This window comes from Carcharodon carcharias, chromosome 35, assembly GCF_017639515.1.
Source record: "Carcharodon carcharias isolate sCarCar2 chromosome 35, sCarCar2.pri, whole genome shotgun sequence".
NCBI lineage: Eukaryota > Metazoa > Chordata > Chondrichthyes > Lamniformes > Lamnidae > Carcharodon > Carcharodon carcharias.
In genome coordinates this window covers 515,001-534,436 of record NC_054501.1, presented here as the reverse complement: position 1 = coordinate 534,436, position 19,436 = coordinate 515,001, and the positions used below count along the sequence as shown (strand labels likewise).

Below are 19,436 nucleotides of genomic sequence, written 5' to 3'. Positions count from 1 at the left end.
TCCCCATCAAACACTCCCAGGACAGGTACAGCACGGAGTTAGATACAGAGTAAAGCTCCCTCTACACTGACCCATCAAACACTCCCAGGACAGGTACAGCAAGGGGTGAGATACAGAGTAAAGCTCGCCATACACTGTCCCCATGAAACACTCCCAGGACAGGTACAGCACGGGGTTAGATACAGAGTAAAGCTCCCTCTACACTGTCCCCATCAAACACTCCCAGGACAGGTACAGCACGGGGTTAGATACAGAGTAAAGCTCCCTCTACACTGTCCCCATCAAACACTCCCAGGACAGGTACAGCACGGGGCTAGATACAGAGTAAAGCTCCCTCTACACTGTCCCCATCAAACACTCCCAGGACAGGTACAGCACGGGGTTAGATACAGAGTAAAGCTCCCTCTACACTGTCCCCATCAAACACTCCCAGGACAGGTACAGCATGGGATTAGATACAGAGTAAAGCTCCATCTACAATTTCTTACCATAATAATCAGAGGCTTCAACTGCTGGTAAAGGTTCATCTGTTGGGAACAAGACAATAATGAACATATGAATACTGAGAGTCTCCAGATGTTATATTGACCAATGAAAAACCATCAAATTGAGTCATGTCAGGCCTGGCCATCTGTCATCACCCTAGTGTTGGGTGGATTTTAGTTGGATGAAATTCCAGAAGGCTTTTGACAAAATTCCACATGAGAGGCTGTTAACCAAAATGAGAGGGCACAGAATTTTCGGCAAATTGTCGGGCAGAATGAGTCAATTCACCCCATCATGGCTGCACTGACCTCTTGGGAGAGCTCTTCACTTAATTCCATGTCCCAGCTCCCCCTGCACTTTCCCATAGCCCCTTCAGTACAATGATCCAATTCTGTTCTGAAAGTCACTGCTCAATCTGCTTTGACCACCCTTTCAGGCAGCTTGTTCCAGATCACATAAAATAGAATAAGAACGCAAGAAGTGGGGGAGCTGCAGTAGGCCATTCGACCCTCGAGTCTGCTGCTCCGTTCAATAAGATCATGACTGATCCAATAGTGGCCTCGACTCCACTTTCCAGTTCGTCTCCTCCCCGACACATCCACCCACAAAAACCGTCGAACCCCTCGTCCATCAGAAATCTGTCTCGCTCGGGCTTCAATACATTCAGAGACCGGCCCCCGCTGCTCTCTGGGGGGAGAGAATTCCACAGACTGACCAACCTCTGAGAGAAGAAATTCCTCCCTCATCTCCATCTTCAATGGGAAACCACTAACCCTGATAATGGGTTAGATACAGAGTAAAGCTCCCTCCACACCGGCCCCATCAAACTCTCCCAAGACAGGTACAGAACGGGGTTAGATACAGAGTAAAGCTCCCTCTACGCAGTCCCCATAAAACACTCCCAGGACAGGTACAGCACGGAATTAGATGCAGAGTAAATCGCCCTCTACACCATCCCCATCAAACACTCCCAGGACAGGTACAGCACGGGGTTAGATGCTGAGTAAAGCTCCCTCTACACTGTCCCCATCAAACTCTCCCAAGACAGGTACACCACGGAATTAGATGCAGAGTAAATCTCCCTCTACACCGTCCCCATCAAACACTCCCAGGACAGGTACAGCACGGGGTTAGATGCAGAGTAAAACTCCCTCTACACTGTCCCCATCAAACAATCCCAGGACAGGTACATCACGGGGTTAGATACAGAGTAAAGCTCCATCCACAATGTCCTCATCAAACACTCCCAGCACAGCTACAGCACGGGGTTAGATACAGAGTAAAGCTCCCTCTAAACTTTCCCCAACAAACACTCCCAGGACAGGTACAGCACGGGGTTAGATACAGAGTAAATCTCCCTCTACACCGTCCCCATCAAATAAATCCAGGACAGGTACAGCACCGTGTTAGATACAGAGTAAAGCTCCCTCTACACTGTCCCCATCAAACACTCCCAGGACAGGTACAGCATGGGGTTAGATACAGAGTAAAGCTCCCTCTACACTGTCCCCATCAAACACTCCCAGGACAGCTACAGTACGGGGTTCGATACAGAGTAAAGCTCCCTCTACACTGTCCCCATCAAACACTCCCAGGACAGGTACAGCACCTTGTTAGATGCAGCGTAAAGCTCCCTCGACACAGTCCCCATCAAACTCTCCCAGGACAGGTACAGCAGGGGGTTAGATACAGAGTAAAGCTCCCTCTACACTGTCCCCATCAAACACTCCCAGGACAGGTACAGCACGGGGACAGATACAGAGTAAAGCTCCCTCTACACCATCCCCATCAAACACTCCCAGGACAGGTACGTCACGGGGTTAGATACAGAGTAAATCTCCCACTACACCGTCCCCATCAAATACTCCCAGGACAGGTACAGCACGGGGTTAGATACAGAGTAAATCTCCCACTACACCGTCCCCATCAAATACTCCCAGGACAGGTACAGCACGGGGTTAGATACAGAGTAAAGCTCCCTCTACACCGTCACGATCAAACACTCCCAGGACAGGTACAGCACGGGGTTAGATACAGAGTAAAGCTCCCTCTAATCTGTCCCCATCAAACACTCCCAGGACAGGTACAGCACGGGGTTAGATACAGAGTAAAGCTCCCTCTAATCTGTCCCCATCAAACACTCCCAGGACAGGTACAGCACGGGGTTAGATACAGAGTAAAGCTTCCTCTACACTGTCCCCATCAAACACTCCCAGGACAGGTACAGCACGGGGTTAGATACAGAGTAAAGCTCCCTCTACACTGTCCCCATCAAACACTCCCAGGACAGGTACAGCACGGGGTTAGATACAGAGTAAAGCTTCCTCTACACTGTCCCCATCAAACACTCCCAGGACAGGTACAGCACGGGGTTAGATACAGAGTAAAGCTCCCTCTACACTGTCCCCATCAAACACTCCCAGGACAGGTACGTCACGGGGTTAGATACAGAGTAAAGCTCACTCTACACCGTCCCCATCAAACACTCCCAGGACAGGTACAGCACGGGGTTAGACACAGAGTAAAGCTCCCTCTACACTGTCCCCATCAAACACTAACAGGGCTGGTATAGCTCGGTGTGAGATACAGAGTAAATCTCCCACTACACTGTCCCCATCAAATACTCCCAGGACAGGTACAGCACGGGGTTAGATACAGAGTAAAGCTCCCTCTACACTGTCCCCATCAAACACTAACAGGGCTGGTATAGCTCGGTGTAAGATACAGAGTAAATCTCCCACTACACCGTCCCCATCAAATACTCCCAGGACAGGTACAGCACAGGGTTAGATACAGAGTAAAGCTCCCTCTACACTGTCCCCATCAAACACTAACAGGGCTGGTATAGCTCGGTGTAAGATACAGAGTAAATCTCCCACTACACCGTCCCGATCAAACACTCCCAGGACAGCTACAGCAACGGGTTAGATATAGAGTGAAGCTCCCTCTACACTGTCCCCATCAAACACTCCCAGGACTGGTACAGCACGGGGTTAGATACAGAGTAAAGCTCCCTCTACACTGTCCCCATCAAACACTAACAGGGCTGGTATAGCTCGGTGTGAGATACAGAGTAAATCTCATACTACAACGTCCCCATCAAATACTCCCAGGACAGGTACAGCACGGGGTTAGATACAGAGTAAAGCTCCCTCAACAATGTCCCCATCAAACACTCCCAGGACAGGTACAGCACGGTGTTAGGTAAAGAGTAAAGCTCCCTCTACACCGCCCCATCAAATAAATCCAGGACAGGTACAGCACCGTGTTAGATACAGAGTAAAGCTCCCTCTACACTGTCCCCATCAAACACTCCGAGGACAGGTACAGCACGGGGTTAGATACAGAGTAAAGCTCGCTCTACACCGTCCCCATCAAATAAATCCAGGACAGGTACAGCACCGTGTTAGATACAGAGTAAAGCTCGCTCTACACTGTCCCCATCAAACACTCCCAGGACAGGTACAGCACGGGTTTAGATACAGAGTAATTCTCCCTTAACACCGTCACCACAAACACTCCCAGGGCAGGTACAGCAAGGGGATAGATACAGAGTAAAGCTTCCTCTACACTGTCCCCATCAAACACTCCCAGGAGGGGTACAGCACGGGGTTAGATACAGAGTAAAGCTCCCTCAACAATGTCCCCATCAAACACTGCCAGGACAGGTACAGCACGGTGTTAGGTAAAGAGTAAAGCTCCCTCTACACCGCCCCATCAAATAAATCCAGGACAGGTACAGCACCGTGTTAGATACAGCGTAAAGCTCCCTCTACACCGTCCCCATCAAACACTCCCAGGACAGGTACAGCACGGGGTTAGATACAGAGTAAAGTTCCCTCTACACTGTCCCCATCAAACACTCCCAGGACAGGTACAGCAGGGGGTTAGATACAGAGTAAAGCTCCCTTTACACCGTCCCCACAAACACTACCAAGATAGGCACTGCACGGGGTTAGACACAGAGTAAATCTCCCACTACACCGTCCCCATCAAACACTCCCAGGACAGGTACAGCACAGGTTAAGATACAGAGTAAAGCTCCCTCTACACTCACCCATGAAACACTCCCAGGACAGGTACAGCACGGGGTTAGATGCAGAGTAAAAATCCCTGTACACTGTCCCCATCAAACATTCCCAGGAGAGGCACAGCTCAGGGTTAGATACAGAGTAATGCTCCCTCAACACTGTCCCCATCAAACACTCCCAGGACAGGTACAGCACGGGGTTTGAAGCAGAATAAAGCTCCCTCTACACTGTCCCCATCAAACACTCCCAGGACAGGTACAACACGGGGTTAGATACAGAGTAAAGCTCCCTCTACACTGTCCCCATCAAACATTCCCAGGACAGGTACAGCACGGGGTTAGATACAGAGTAAAGCTCCCTCTACACTGTCCGCATCAAACACTCCCAGGACAGGTACAGCATGGGTTAGGTACAGAGTAAAGCTCGTTCTACACTGTCCCCATCAAACACTCCCAGGACATGTACAGCACGGGGTTAGATACAGATTAAAACTCCCTCTAAACTGTCCCCATCAAACACTCCCAGGACAGGTACAGCACGGGGTTAGATACAGAGTAAAGCTCCCGCTACAATGTCCCCATCAAACGTTCCCAGGACAGGTACAGCACGGTGTTAGATACAGAGTAAATCTCCCACTACACCGTCCCCATCAAATACTCCCTGGACATATACAGCACAGGGTTAGATACAGAGTAAAGCTCCCTCTACACTCACCCATCAAACACTCCCAGGACAGGTACAGCACGGGGTTCGATACAGAGTACAGCTCCCTCTACACTGTCCCCAACAAACACTTCCAGGACAAGTACAGCATGGGTTAGGTACAGAGTAAAGCTCGCTCTACACTGTCCCCATCAAACAATCCCAGGACAGGTACAGCACGGGGTTTGAAGCAGAATAAAGCTCCCTCTACACTGTCCCCATCAAACATTCCCAGGACAGGTACAGCACGGGGTTAGATACAGAGTAAAGCTCCCTCTACACTGTCCCCATCAAACACTCCCTGGACATGTACAGCACGGGGTTAGATACAGATTAAAACTCCCTCTAAACTGTCCCCATCAAACACTCCCAGCACAGATACAGCACGGGGATAGATACAGAGTAAAGCTCCCTTTACACCATCCCCACAAACACTCGAAGGACAGGTACAGCAAAGGGTTAGATACAGAGTAAAGCTCCCTCTACAATGTCCCCATGAAACACTAACAGGGCAGGTATATCTCGGTGTTAGATACAGAGTAAATCTCTCTCTACACTGTCGCCATCAAACACTCCCAGGAGAGGTACAGCTCGGGGTTAGATACAGAGAAACGCTCCCTCTACACTGTCCCCAACAAACACTCCCAGGACAGGGACAGCACCGTGTTAGATACAGAGTTAAGCTCCCTCTACACTGTCGCCATCAAACACTCCCAGGAGAGGTACAGCTCGGGGTTAGATACAGAGAAACGCTCCCTCTACACTGTCCCCAACAAACACTCCCAGGACAGGGACAGCACCGTGTTAGATACAGAGTTAAGCTCCCTCTACACTGTCCCCATCAAACACTCCCAGGACAGGTACAGCATGGGATAGGTACAGAGTAAAGCTCGTTCTACACTGTCCCCATCAAACACTCCCAGAACAGGTACAGCACGGGTTTAGATACAGAGTAAAGCTCCCTCTACACTGTCCACATCAAACACTCCCAGGACAGCTGCAGCACGGGGTTAGATACAGAGTAAAGATCCCTTTACACCGTCCCCACAAACATTCCCAGGACAGGTACAGCAAGGGGTTAGATACAGAGTAAAACTCCCTCTACACTGTCCCCATGAAACACTCCCAGGACAGGTGCAGCACGGGGTTAGATACAGAGTAAAGCTCCCTCTACACTGTCCCCATCAAACACTCCCAGGACAGGTGCAGCACGGGGTTAGATACAGAGTAAAGCTCCCTCTACACTGTCCCCATCAAACACTAACAGGGCTGGTATAGCTCGGTGTAAGATACAGAGTAAATCTCCCACTACACCGTCCCCATCAAACACTCCCAGGACAGGTACAGCACGGGGTTAGATACATAGTAAAGCTCCCTCTACACTCACCCATCAAACACTCCCAGGACAGGTACAGCACGGGGTTCGATACAGAGTAAAGCTCCCTCTACACCGTCCCCATCAAACACTCCCAGGACAGCTACAGCACAGGGTTAGATACAGAGTAAATCTCCCTCTACACTGTCCCCAACAAACACTTCCAGGACAAGTACAGCATGGGTTAGGTACAGAGTAAAGCTCGCTCTACACTGTCCCCATCAAACACTCCGAGGACAGGTACAGCACGGGGTTAGATACAGAGTAAAGCTCCCTCTACACTGTCCCCATCAAACACTAACAGGGCTGGTATAGCTCGGTGTTAGATACAGAGTAAATCTCATACTACAACGTCCCCATCAAATACTCCCAGGACAGGTACAGCACAGGGTTAGATACAGAGTAAACCTCCTTTACACCGTCCCGATCAAACACTCCCAGGACAGGTACAGCATGGGGTTAGATACAGAGTAAAGCTTCCTCTACACTGTCCCCATCAAACACTCCCAGGACAGCTACAGCACAGGGTTAGATACAGAGTAAATCTCCCTCTACACTGTCCCCAACAAACACTTCCAGGACAAGTACAGCATGGGTTAGGTACAGAGTAAAGCTCGCTCTACACTGTCCCCATCAAACACTCCCAGGACAGGTACAGCACGGGTTTAGATACAGAGTAAAGCTCCCTCTACACTGTCCCCATCAAACACTCCCAGGACAGGTACAGCACGGGGTTAGATACAGAGTAAAGCTCCCTCTACACTGTCCGCATCAAACACTCCCAGGACAGGTACAGCACGGGGTGAGATACAGAGTAAAGCTCCCTCTAAACTGTCCCCATCAAACACTCCCAGCACAGATACAGCACGGGGATAGATACAGAGTAAAGCTCCCTTTACACCATCCCCACAAACACTCCCAGGACAGGTACAGCAAGGGGTTAGATACAGAGTAAAGCTCCCTCTACAATGTCCCCATGAAACACTAACAGGGCAGGTATATCTCGGTGTTAGATACAGAGTAAATCTCTCTCTACACTGTCGCCATCAAACACTCCCAGGAGAGGTACAGCTCGGGGTTAGATACAGAGAAACGCTCCCTCTACACTGTCCCCAACAAACACTCCCAGGACAGGGACAGCACCGTGTTAGATACAGAGTTAAGCTCCCTCTACACTGTCGCCATCAAACACTCCCAGGAGAGGTACAGCTCGGGGTTAGATACAGAGAAACGCTCCCTCTACACTGTCCCCATCAAACACTCCCAGGACAGGTACAGCATGGGATAGGTACAGAGTAAAGCTCGTTCTACACTGTCCCCATCAAACACTCCCAGAACAGGTACAGCACGGGTTTAGATACAGAGTAAAGCTCCCTCTACACTGTCCACATCAAACACTCCCAGGACAGCTGCAGCACGGGGTTAGATACAGAGTAAAGATCCCTTTACACCGTCCCCACAAACATTCCCAGGACAGGTACAGCAAGGGGTTAGATACAGAGTAAAACTCCCTCTACACTGTCCCCATGAAACACTAACAGGGCAGTTATAGCTCGGTGTTTGATACAGAGTAAATCTCCCTCTACACCGTCCCCATCAAAAACTCCCGGGACAGGTACAGCACGGGGTTAGAAGCAGAATAAAGCTCCCTCTACACCCTCCCCATCAAACACTCCCAGGAACGGAACAGCACGGGGTCAGATACAGAGTAAAGCTCCCTCTACACTGTCCCCATCAAACACTCCCAGGAGAGGTACAGCTCGGGGTTAGATACAGAGTAACGCTCCCTCTACACTGTCCCCAACAAACACTCCCAGGACAGGGACAGCACCGTGCGAGATGCAGATTAACGCTCCCTCTACACTGTGCCCAACAAACACTCCCAGGACAGGGACCGCACGTTGTGAGATACAGAGTAAAGCTCGCTCTACACTGTCCCCATCAAACACTCCCAGGACAGGTACAGCATGGGATAGATACAGAGTAAAGCTCGTTCTACACTGTCCCCATCAAACACTCCCAGGACAGGTACAGCACGGGTTTAGATACAGAGTAAAGCTCCCTCTAAACTGTACACATCAAAAACTTCCAGGACAGGTGCAGCACGGGGTGAGATACAGAGTAAAGATCCCTTTACACCGTCCCCACAAACATTCCCAGGACAGGTACAGCACCTTGTTAGATACAGAGTAAAGCTCCCTCTACACTGTCCCCATCAAACACTCCCAGGACAGGTACAGCACGTCGTTAGATACAGAGTAAAGATCCCTTTACACCGTCCCCACAAACACTCCCAGGACAGGTACAAACAAGGGGTTAGATACAGAGTAAAGCTCCCTCTACACTGTCCCCATCAAACACTCCCAGGACAGGTACGTCACGGGGTTAGATACAGAGTAAAGCTCCCTCTAAACTGTCCCCATCAAACACTCCCAGGACAGGTACAGCACGGGGTTAGATACAGAGTAAAGCTCCCTCTACACTGTCCCCATCAAACACTAACAGGGCTGGTATAGCTCGGTGTGAGATACAGAGTAAATCTCCCACTACACCGTCCCCATCAAACACTCCCAGGACAGGTACAGCACGGGGTTAGATACAGAGTGAAGCTCCCTCTACACCGTCCCCATCAAACACTCAAAGGACAGGTACAGCACGGGGTTAGATACAGAGTGAAGCTCCCTCTACACCGTCCCCATCAAACACTCAAAGGACAGGTACAGCACGGGGTTAGATACAGAGTGAAGCTCCCTCTACACCGTCCCCATCAAACACTCCCAGGACAGGTACAGCACGGGGTTAGATACAGAGTGAAGCTCCCTCTACACCGTCCCCATCAAACACTCCCAGGACAGGTACAGCATGGGGTGAGATACAGAGTAAAGCTCCCTCTACACTGTCCCCATCAAACATTCCCAGGAGAGGCACAGCTCGGGGTTAGCTGCAGAGTAATGCTCCCTCTACACTGTCCTTTTCAAACACGCCCAGGACAGGTACAGCACCGTTTTAGATACAGAGTAAAGATCCCTTTACACCGTCCCCACAAACATTCCCAGGACAGGTACAGCAAGGGGGTAGATACAGAGTAAAGCTCCCTCTACACTGTCCCCATGAAACACTAACAGGGCAGTTATAGCTCGGTGTTTGATACAGAGTAAATATCCCTCTACACTGTCCCCATCAAAAACTCCCGGGCCAGGTACAGCACGGGGTTTGAAGCAGAATAAAGCTCCCTCTACACTGTCCCCATCAAACACTCCCAGGACCGGAACAGCACGGGGTCAGATACAGAGTAAAGCTCCCTCTACACTGTCCCCATCAAACACTCCCAGGAGAGGTACAGCTCGGGGTTAGATACAGAGTAACGCTCCCTCTACACTGTCCCCAACAAACACTCCCAGGACAGGGAGAGCACCGTGTGAGATACAGAGTAATGCTCCCTCTACACTGTCCCCAACAAACACTCCCAGGACAGCTACAGCAAGGGGTTAGATACAGAGTAAAGCTCCCTCTACACTGTCCCCATCAAACACTCCGAGGACAGGTACAGCACGGGGTTAGATACAGAGTAAAGCTCCCTCTACACCGTCCCGATCATACACTCCCAGGAGAGCTACAGCAAGGGGTTAGATACAGAGTAAAGCTCCCTCTACACCGTCCCGATCATACACTCCCAGGAGAGCTACAGCACGGGGTTAGATACAGAGTAAAGCTCCCTCTACACTGTCACCATCAAACAATCCCAGGACAGGTACAGCATGGGATAGGTACAGAGTAAAGCTCGTTCTACACTGTCCCCATCAAACGCTTCCAGGACAGGCACAGCACGGGTTCAGATACAGAGTAAAGCTCCCTCTACACTGTCCACATCAAACACTCCCAGGACAGCTGCAGCACAGGGTTAGATACAGAGTTAAGCTCCCTCTACACTGTCACCATCAAACAATCCCAGGACAGGTACAGCATGGGATAGGTACAGAGTAAAGCTCGTTCTACACTGTCCCCATCAAACGCTCCCAGGACAGGTACAGCACGGGGTTAGATACAGAGTAAAGCTCCCTCTACACCGTCCCCATCAAACACTCCCAGGACAGGTACAGCACGGGTTCAGATACAGAGTAAAGCTCCCTCTACACTGTCCACATCAAACACTCCCAGGACAGCTGCAGCACAGGGTTAGATACAGAGTAAAGATCCCTTTACACCGTCCCCACAAACATTCCCAGGACAGGTACAGCAAGGGGTTAGATACAGAGTAAAGCTCCCTCTACACTGTCCCCATGAAACACTAACAGGGCAGTTATAGCTCGGTGTTTGATACAGAGTAAATCTCCCTCTACACCGTCCCCATCAAAAACTCCCGGGACAGGTACAGCACGGGGTTTGAAGCAGAATAAAGCTCCCTCTACACCGTCCCCATCAAACACTCCCAGGACCGGAACAGCACGGGGTCAGATACAGACTAAATCTCCCACTACACTGTCCCCATCAAACACTCCCAGGAGAGGTACAGCTCGGGGCTAGATACAGTGTAACGCTCCCTCTACACTGTCCCCAACAAACACTCCCAGGACAGGGACAGCACCGTGTGAGATACAGAGTAAAGCTCCCTCTACACTGTCCCCATCAAACAGTCCGAGGACAGGTACAGCATGGGCTTAGATACAGAGTAAAGTTCCATCTACATTTTGTTACCATAATAATCAGAGGCTTCATCTACTGGTAAAGGTTGATCTGTTGGAAATAAGACAATAATGAACATTCGAGTACTGAGAGTCTCCAGAGGTTACATTGACCTATGAAAAACCATCAAATTGAATCATGTTAGGCCTGACCATCTGTCACCACCCTAGTGTTGGGTGGATGTTAGTTGGATGAAATTCCAGAAGGCTTTTGACAAAGTTCCACATGAGAGGCTGTTAACCAAAATGAGGGGGCACAGAATTGTCGGCAAATTGTCGGGCAGAATGAGTCAATTCACCCCATCATGGTTGCACTGGCCCCTTGGGAGAGCTATTCACTTAATTCCATGTCCCAGCTCCCCCTGCACTTTCCCATAGCCCCTTCAGTACAATGGTCCAATTCTGTTCTGAAAGTCACTGCTCAATCTGCTTTGACCACCCTTTCAGGCAGCTTGTTCCAGATCACATATAATAGAATAAGAACGCAAGAAGTGGGGGGGCTGCAGTAGGCCATTCGGCCCCTCGAGTCTGCTGCTCCGTTCAACAAGATCTCAACTGATCCGATAGCGGCCTCGACTCACTTTCCTGTTCGTCTCCTCCCTCACCCATCCACCCCCAAAAACCCTCGACCCCCTCGTCCATCAGAAATCTCGTCTCGCTCGGCCTTCAATACATTCAGTGACCTGCCCCCGCTGCTCTCTGGGGGAAGAGAATTCCACAGACTGACCACCCTCTGAGAGAAGAAATTCCTCCCTCATCTCCGTCTTCAATGGGAGACCCCTTTCCCTGAGGATGGGGTTAGATACAGAGTAAAGCTCCCTCTGCACCCTCCCCGTCAAACACTCCCAGGACAGGTACAGCACGGGGTTAGATACAGAGTAAAGCTCCCTATACACCCTCCCCATCAAACACTCCCAGGACAGGTACAGCACGGGGTGAGATACAGAGTAAAGCTCCCTTTACACCCTCCCCATCAAACACTCCCAGGACAGGTACAGCACGGGGTTAGATACAGAGCAAAGCTCCCTCTACACCGTCCCCATCAAACACTCCCAGGACAGGTACAGCACAGGGTTAGATACAGCGTAAAGCTCCCTCTGCACCGTCCCCATCAAACACTCCCAGGACAGGTACAGCGTGGGGTTAGATACAGAGTAAAGCTCCCTCTACACCGTCCCCATCAAACACTCCCAGGACAGGTACAGCGTGGGGTTAGATACAGAGTAAAGCTCCCTCTACACCGTCCCCATCAAACACTCCCAGGACAGGTACAGCACGGGGTTAGATACAGAGTAAAGCTCGCTCTACACTGTCCCCATCAAACACTCCCAGGACAGGTACAGCATGGGCTTAGATACAGAGTAAAGCTCCCTCTACACTGTCCCCATCAAACACTCCCAGGACAGGTACAGCACGGGGTTAGATACAGAGTAAAGTTCCCTCTACACCGTCCCCATCAAACACTCCCAGGACAGGTACAGCACGGGGTTAGATACAGAGTAAAGCTCCATCTACATTTTGTTACCATAATAATCAGAGGCTTCATCTACTGGTAAAGGTTGATCTGTTGGGAATAAGACAATAATGAACATTCGAGTACTGAGAGTCTCCAGAGGTTACATTGACCTATGAAAAACCATCAAATTGAATCATGTTAGGCCTGGCCATCTGTCATCACCCTAGTGTTGGGTGAATGCTAGTTGGATGAAATTCCAGAAGGCTTTTGACAAAGTTCCACATGAGAGGCTGTTAACCAAAATGAGAGGGCACAGAATTGTCGGCAAATTGTTGGGCAGAATGAGTCAATTCACCCCATCATGGCTGCACTGGCCCCTTGGGAGAGCTATTCACTTAATTCCATGTCCCAGATAGTGAGTAAAGCTCCCTCTACACCGTCCCCTTCAAACACTCCCAGGACAGGTACAGCATGGGGTTACATACAGAGTAAAGATCCCTCTACACTGTCCCCATCAATCACTCCCAGGACAGGTACAGCACGGGGTTAGATACAGTCATAGGGGAATGTTACATCTTTGTACAGTCGCAGACTCTCCCCATTGCCTTCAGGGACGCAGTGGCCTTTGTTGGTTTATTCCCAGTATTGAGAGCTCTAAGACTCATAACTGATTATTGAGTTGACTTACCACTAGCACACTTCACTCACGCTTACTTACCATAATATTTAGTGTCTGGTCTTGATCGTAAAGTTATCTCTGTTGGCAATAAAACAACAATGAACGTTCAAACCACTGAAGTTACATATACATATGAAAAAAACATCAAATTGACCTACTTTAGAGGCAGCCATCTGTCACCACCCTAGGGTTGGGTGGATGTTAGTTGCAGAAGACTTTGGACAAAGTTCCACATGACAGACTGTTAACAAAAATGAAAAGGCATGGAATTGGAAGCAAACTATTGCACAGAGGGAGGTCATTCAACCCACCGTGCCTGCTTAAGTTCTGTGCTGCCTAACTCACAACATCTCAGAATGTTTAAAAAAAATCTTTGCTCTTGGCCCCTCTGATTCCTTTTCCGATGCTTTTCAATCTGTGTCTCCCTGGCTGCTGACCTCCCTGCTGCTGGAACCAGGCCCGGCAAACCCAGGGATCTGTACAGAGGCCTGAACTTTACACCGTAATCATCAAAGACTTCCGTGAAGAAATGGGTGGGAGAGGCTTGTTGGCCTCTCTCACAAAGGGATTGAAGTACAGGAATAAAGAAGTCTCGCTACAATCGTACGGGGTTTTGGTGAGACCACCTCTGCAATACTGTGCGGAGTTTTGGTCTCCGCATTTAAGGAAGGATAGACTCGTATCGGAGCCGGTACAGCAAAGGTTCGCTCGATTGGTCCCTGGGATGAGGGGGGGTTTGTCCTACTATGAGAGGCTGAGTAAATTGGGCCAATGTTCTCTTGGGTTTAGCAGAATGAGAGGCGATCGCATTGAGACGGACAAGATTCTGAAGGGGTTTGACAGGGTGGGCGTGGAGAGATTGTTTCTCCTGCTCGGTGGGGGGGGGGTGTCTAAAACACGGGGTGGGGAGGGGGGCACAGTCTCAGGATAAGGGGGCCAATCATTTTGGACTGAGATGAGGAGAAATGTCTTCACTCGAAGTGTTGTGACTCTTGGGGATTCTCTACCCTAGAGGGTTGTGGACACTTCATCGTTGAAGATATTTAAGGCTGGGACGGACAGATATTTGGTCTCTCTGGGAATCGAGAGAGACTGGGCAGGAAAGTGGAGTTGAAGCTCAAGATCAGCCATGATCGTATTGAATGATGTAGCAGGATCGATGGGCTGAATGGTCTCCTCCTGCTCCTGTTTCGTGTGTTCTTGTGCAAGCTGTGTAAGGGTCAGAGAGCGCACATTTTAAAGCATTGAGTAAAACTGCTGCACACACAGAAGCAGGTGTATCATCTCTGCGTATCCCCGAGGCATAAAAACATAGTCCCAAGTGGAAGAGGAACATCGAGAGAGCGAGTAATCGGGGGAAATGGAAGGGAAATGTCCACTTTGGAGCCAGGAAAGGTGGATCAGAGAGAGTATTTACAGAAACAGGGTGGTGGGGGTCGGGGGGGGGGGTTCTGGGAACCTGAAGGAGCAGAGCGAGGGATTGGAGATTCTGAGTGCAGAACTCTCGAAAAAGCTAAGCAGACAGGGACAAAAATATGACTCAATAGGTTGACCTTTAACCCAAAGGGAGCTGGGATGCATGAAGGTGCATTTTAGAGTCAGTTATATCAGGTTAGCGAGTACCCTTTTCAACTCTGGGGTCTCGCGCCTCAGGGGAGGGGGAATATATCAGACTCGGAGAGTTCCCCAGGACAATTCCCGGGGCTGAAAGGGTTAACTTCCGAGGAGGGGCTTGTACTCCCTCGAGTGTCAAAGATGACGGTAGTTGGTGGGGGGATTCTGATCAAGGTGTTTAAAAGGATGAGAGGTTCGATAGGGTTGATAGAAAACTATTTCCGCTGGTCGTTGGGGGTGGGGGGGGTGGTGGTAGGGTGGGGTGGGGTGGAGGGGCTGGGGGCCTAGAATGAGGGGGGGGCAGAACCTTAAACCGAGAGCCCCGGCTGTTCATTGGGTGATGTCAGGCAGCAATTCGTCACAGCGAGGAGGGAGTGGGAATCTGGAACTCTCCCCCCGCACCCCACCCACCGCCTCCCCAAACGGAGCTGCTGAGGCTGTGGGGGTGGGGGGGTTGGCGGGTCAATTGGAAATGTAAAACCTGCGATCAATAGATTTTGGTTGGGTGAGGGGGGTGGTTTAAGGGTTGTGAGGTGAGGTAGGTGGGGTTAACATTCAGGTCAGCCAAGATCTAGAATTGACAAGTACAGACGTTACGCTGAATCTGGACTGAGCCTGGGTTAGGCCGCGCTGTGGGTGGTCCTGGCCGCCATATTACAAAAAGGGTATCGAGGCACTGGAGAGGGTGTGGAGATTTACACAGGATGATCCCAGAAAGGTCTGGGTGTACGGAATGGGGAAGGATTAAACCACAGGAAACGCTGGACAAACTCAGCAGGTCTGGCAGCAACGGCGGAGAGACAGAGTCAATGTTTCGAGACTTTACGTTACCCCCTCAGAGTCCCCGCCCTCCCTCAGAGTCCTCGCCGCCCTCCCACAGAGTCCCCGCCCTCCCTGAGACCCCGCCCTCCGTCAGAGTCCCCGCCGCCCTCCCTCAGAGTCCCCGTCCTCCCTCAGAGTCCTCGCCCTCCCTCAGAGTCCCCGTCCTCCCTCAGAGTCCTCGCCGCCCTCCCTCAGAGTCCCCGCCCTCCCTCAGAGACCCCGCCCTCCCTCAGAGTCCTCGCCCTCCCTCAGAGTCCCCGCCCTCCCTCAGAGTCCTCGCCGCCCTCCCTCAGAGTCCCCGCCCTCCCTCAGAGGCTCGGAATCCTGCGGTGAGTAACTCACATCCTGACTCCCCCAAAGCCTGCCCCCATCTACAAGGCACAAGTCAGGAGTGTGATGGGGACACTCCCCACTTGCCTGGATGAGTGCAGCTCCCACAACACTCAAGAAGCTCGACACCGTCCAGGACAAAGCAGCCCCGCTTGATCGTCACTCCATCCACAAACATTCACTCCCCCCACCACCGACGCACAGGGGCAGCAGTGTGTGTACCATCTGCAAGATGCACTGCAGCAACTCGCCAAGGCTCCTTCAACAGTGCCGCCCAAACCCACCACCTCTACCACCTAGAAGGACAAGGGCAGCAGACACATGGGGAACACCACCAGCTGCAAGTTCCCCTCCGAGCCCCTCACCATCCCGACTTGGAAATATATCGGCCGTTCCTTCACTGTCGCTGGGTCAAAATCCTGGAACTCCCTCCCTAACAGCGCGGTGGGTGTACCTACACCACACGGGACAAAATCCTGGAACTCCCTCCCTAACAGCACGGTGGGTGTACCTACACCACACGGGACAAAATCCTGGAACTCCCTCCCTAACAGCACGGTGGGTGTACCTACACCACACGGGGACAAAATCCTGGAACTCCCTTCCTAACAGCACGGTGGGTGTACCTACACCACACGGGGACAAAATCCTGGAACTCCCTCCCTCACAGCACGGTGGGTGTACCTACACCGCACGGGGACTGCAGCGGCTCAAGAAGGTGGCTCACCCTCACCTTCTCAAGTCGGCAATTAGGGATGGGCATCAACTGCTAGGCCCGGCCAGCGACCCCCACATCCCGTGTAAGAATATAAAAAAAATTCCTCTGTGTCTGTAGCAATCTGGGTGGCGGTGAGGCCCACGGAACTGAGATGTACTCCCCTCGCCCCGTCTAGTGGAGGGGCCTGTCCCCTGTGAGTCAAGGTGCCTAACAAGGTGATATCCCGAACGCGGGGACCTCTCTGACCTATCGGCATGACTACTGGGCTAGCTGGACCTAGGACAAGATGGCTCCCTTGATGACGGACTGAGCTTTGATCATATTGCCCACTCTGACCGCCGGGAGATTGGCCAGGCTGTGGACGACAGCGGGAATGAGGGGTGGGGGGTGCAAAGCGTTTGTGGGCCTTGTGCCCACTGTGGTTGTGTGGAACAGGAGTTTCCATCTTACACTCGTTCCTGGGATGTGGGCGTCACTGGCTGGGCCAAGACACGTTGCCCATCCCCAATTGCCCCCTGGAGGCTGGCTAGGCCGCTTCAGGTAGGGAGGGGGGGTGTGGGGGGACGCATTTTTAAGGCTGCGGGGGGTCTGGAGCCACACGTGGGCCAGACTGGGTAAGGACGGCAGGTTTCCCTCCTCGTTCGTGAACCAGATGGGGTTTAGTTTTCTCTCATGGTTTTCATGGTGATCATTTTATTGAATTGGACCATCGGCTGTGGCGGGATTCGAACCAAAGACCCCGGGAGCAATATCGTGGGTCTCTGGAATGCCAATCCAGTGACAATATGGCTTCCTCTGCCCCCCACCACCCTCCTACCGCCACCCACACCCACCTCCTAACCCCACCCACCCACCCCAACCCCCACCCCCCTCCCTACCCCAACCCAACACACCCCTCCCCAACCCAACCCCCCCTCCCCCTCCTCCCTCCCTCCCCAACCCAACCCCCTTCACCCTCCCTACCCCTTCTCCCCCCTCCCTACCTGCCCCACTACCCCCCGCCCCCCCACCCCCTCCCCTCCCGACCGCCCCCTCCCCCGCCCCCCAACACTCCTCCCCCCTGCCGCTCCCCCCGCCCCTCCTACCCCCTCCCTCCCACACCCCCCTCCCCTCCTACCCCCCTCACTCCCACACCCCCCTCCCCCCAATCCCCCGCCCCCCTCCTACCACCTTCCCCGCCCCCCCTTTAACCACCCCACCCATCCCCCCCTCCTACCCCCCACCCACCCCCCCCAACCCACTCCCTTCCTTCCCCCCACCCGGCCCCCTAACCCACTCCCCTCCCCCTACCCCCCAACCCTCCCCCTTCCCACCCCCACCCCTCCCCCATTCCCCTCCCTTACCCCCCACCCTCCCCTCCCCTACCCCCTCCCCCTCCCTTACCCCCCCACCCTCCCCTCCCCTACCCCCTCCCCCCTTCCCCTCCCTTAGCCCCCCCTTCCCCTCCCCCCACCCTCCCCTCCCCCCTCCCCCCACCCTCCCCTCCCCTACCCCCTCCCCCTTCCTTAGCCCCCCCACCCTCCCCTCCCTTAGCCCCCCACCCTCCCCTCCCCTAACCCCCTAACCCACTCCCCTCCCCCCTTCCCAACCCCACCCCTCCCCACTTCCCACCCCCACCCCTCACCCTTCCCCTCCCCTCCCCTCCCTTACCCCCCCACCCTCCCCTCCCCTCCCCTCCCTTACCCCCCCACCCTCCCCTCCCCTCCCTTACCCCCCCACCCTCCCCTCCCCTCCCTTACCCCCCCACCCTCCCCTCCCTTAACCCCCACCCTCCCCTCCCTTACCCCCCACCCTCCCCTCCCTTACCCCCCCACCCTCCCCTCCCCTCCCCTCCCTTACCCCCCCACCCTCCCCTCCCTTACCCCCCCACCCTCCCCTCCCTTACCCCCCCACCCTCCCCTCCCTTACCCCCCCACCCTCCCCTCCCTTACCCCCCTAACCCACTCCCCTCCCCCTTCCCACCCCCACCCCTCCCTTAGCCCCCCACCCTTCCCTCCCCTCCCTTAGCCCCCCACCCAACCCTCCCCTAGCCCCCCACCCTCCCCTCCCCCCTTCCCCTCCCTTACCCCCCCACCCTCCCTTCCCTCCCCCACTCTCCCCCCCCTCCCTTCCCTCCCCCTTCCCCTCCCTTACCCCCCACCCTCCCCTACCTCCCCCACTCTCCCCCCCCTCCCTTCCCCTACCTCCCCCACTCTCCCCCCCCTCCCCTCCCCTCCCCTCCCTTCCCCTACCTCCCCCACTCTCCCCCCCCTCCCCTCCCCTACCTCCCCCACTCTCCCCCCCCTCCCCTCCCCTACCTCCCCCACTCTCCCCTCCCCTCCCCTACCTCCCGCCCATTCCCGCCACAACCTTTGGCAACGCCCCTGCTGACACCACACCACACCACGGCGGTTGTAGCGGGCGCGGGTGCGCATGCGCTACTTACTGGCGGCCTGCAGCATCCTCGGGTCCCGCGGCGCGGGCTCGGTCGTCGGCGTCGGCGGCGGGAGGGGCGTGCCGAGGGCGGCGGGCGACGGGGCGGGGCTCTGGGCCGAGGTGCCG

General features: G+C 53.3%; 1 protein-coding gene across 1 annotated transcript in view; it reads right to left on the bottom strand.

Moving 5' to 3' along the window:
* itih6 (inter-alpha-trypsin inhibitor heavy chain family member 6) overlaps positions 1–19,436 on the bottom strand; it is an 81,872-nt gene that overhangs the window by 38,102 nt on the left and 24,334 nt on the right. Inside the window, exons 9-11 of the mRNA XM_041179653.1 lie at positions 19,321–19,436; positions 13,451–13,489; positions 489–527 (exon numbers count right to left, since the gene is read on the bottom strand). The exon at positions 19,321–19,436 is cut by the window's right edge and continues 835 nt beyond it. Coding sequence (XP_041035587.1) covers positions 489–527; positions 13,451–13,489; positions 19,321–19,436 — 194 coding nt within the window. The remainder of the gene's footprint in view (positions 1–488; positions 528–13,450; positions 13,490–19,320) is intronic.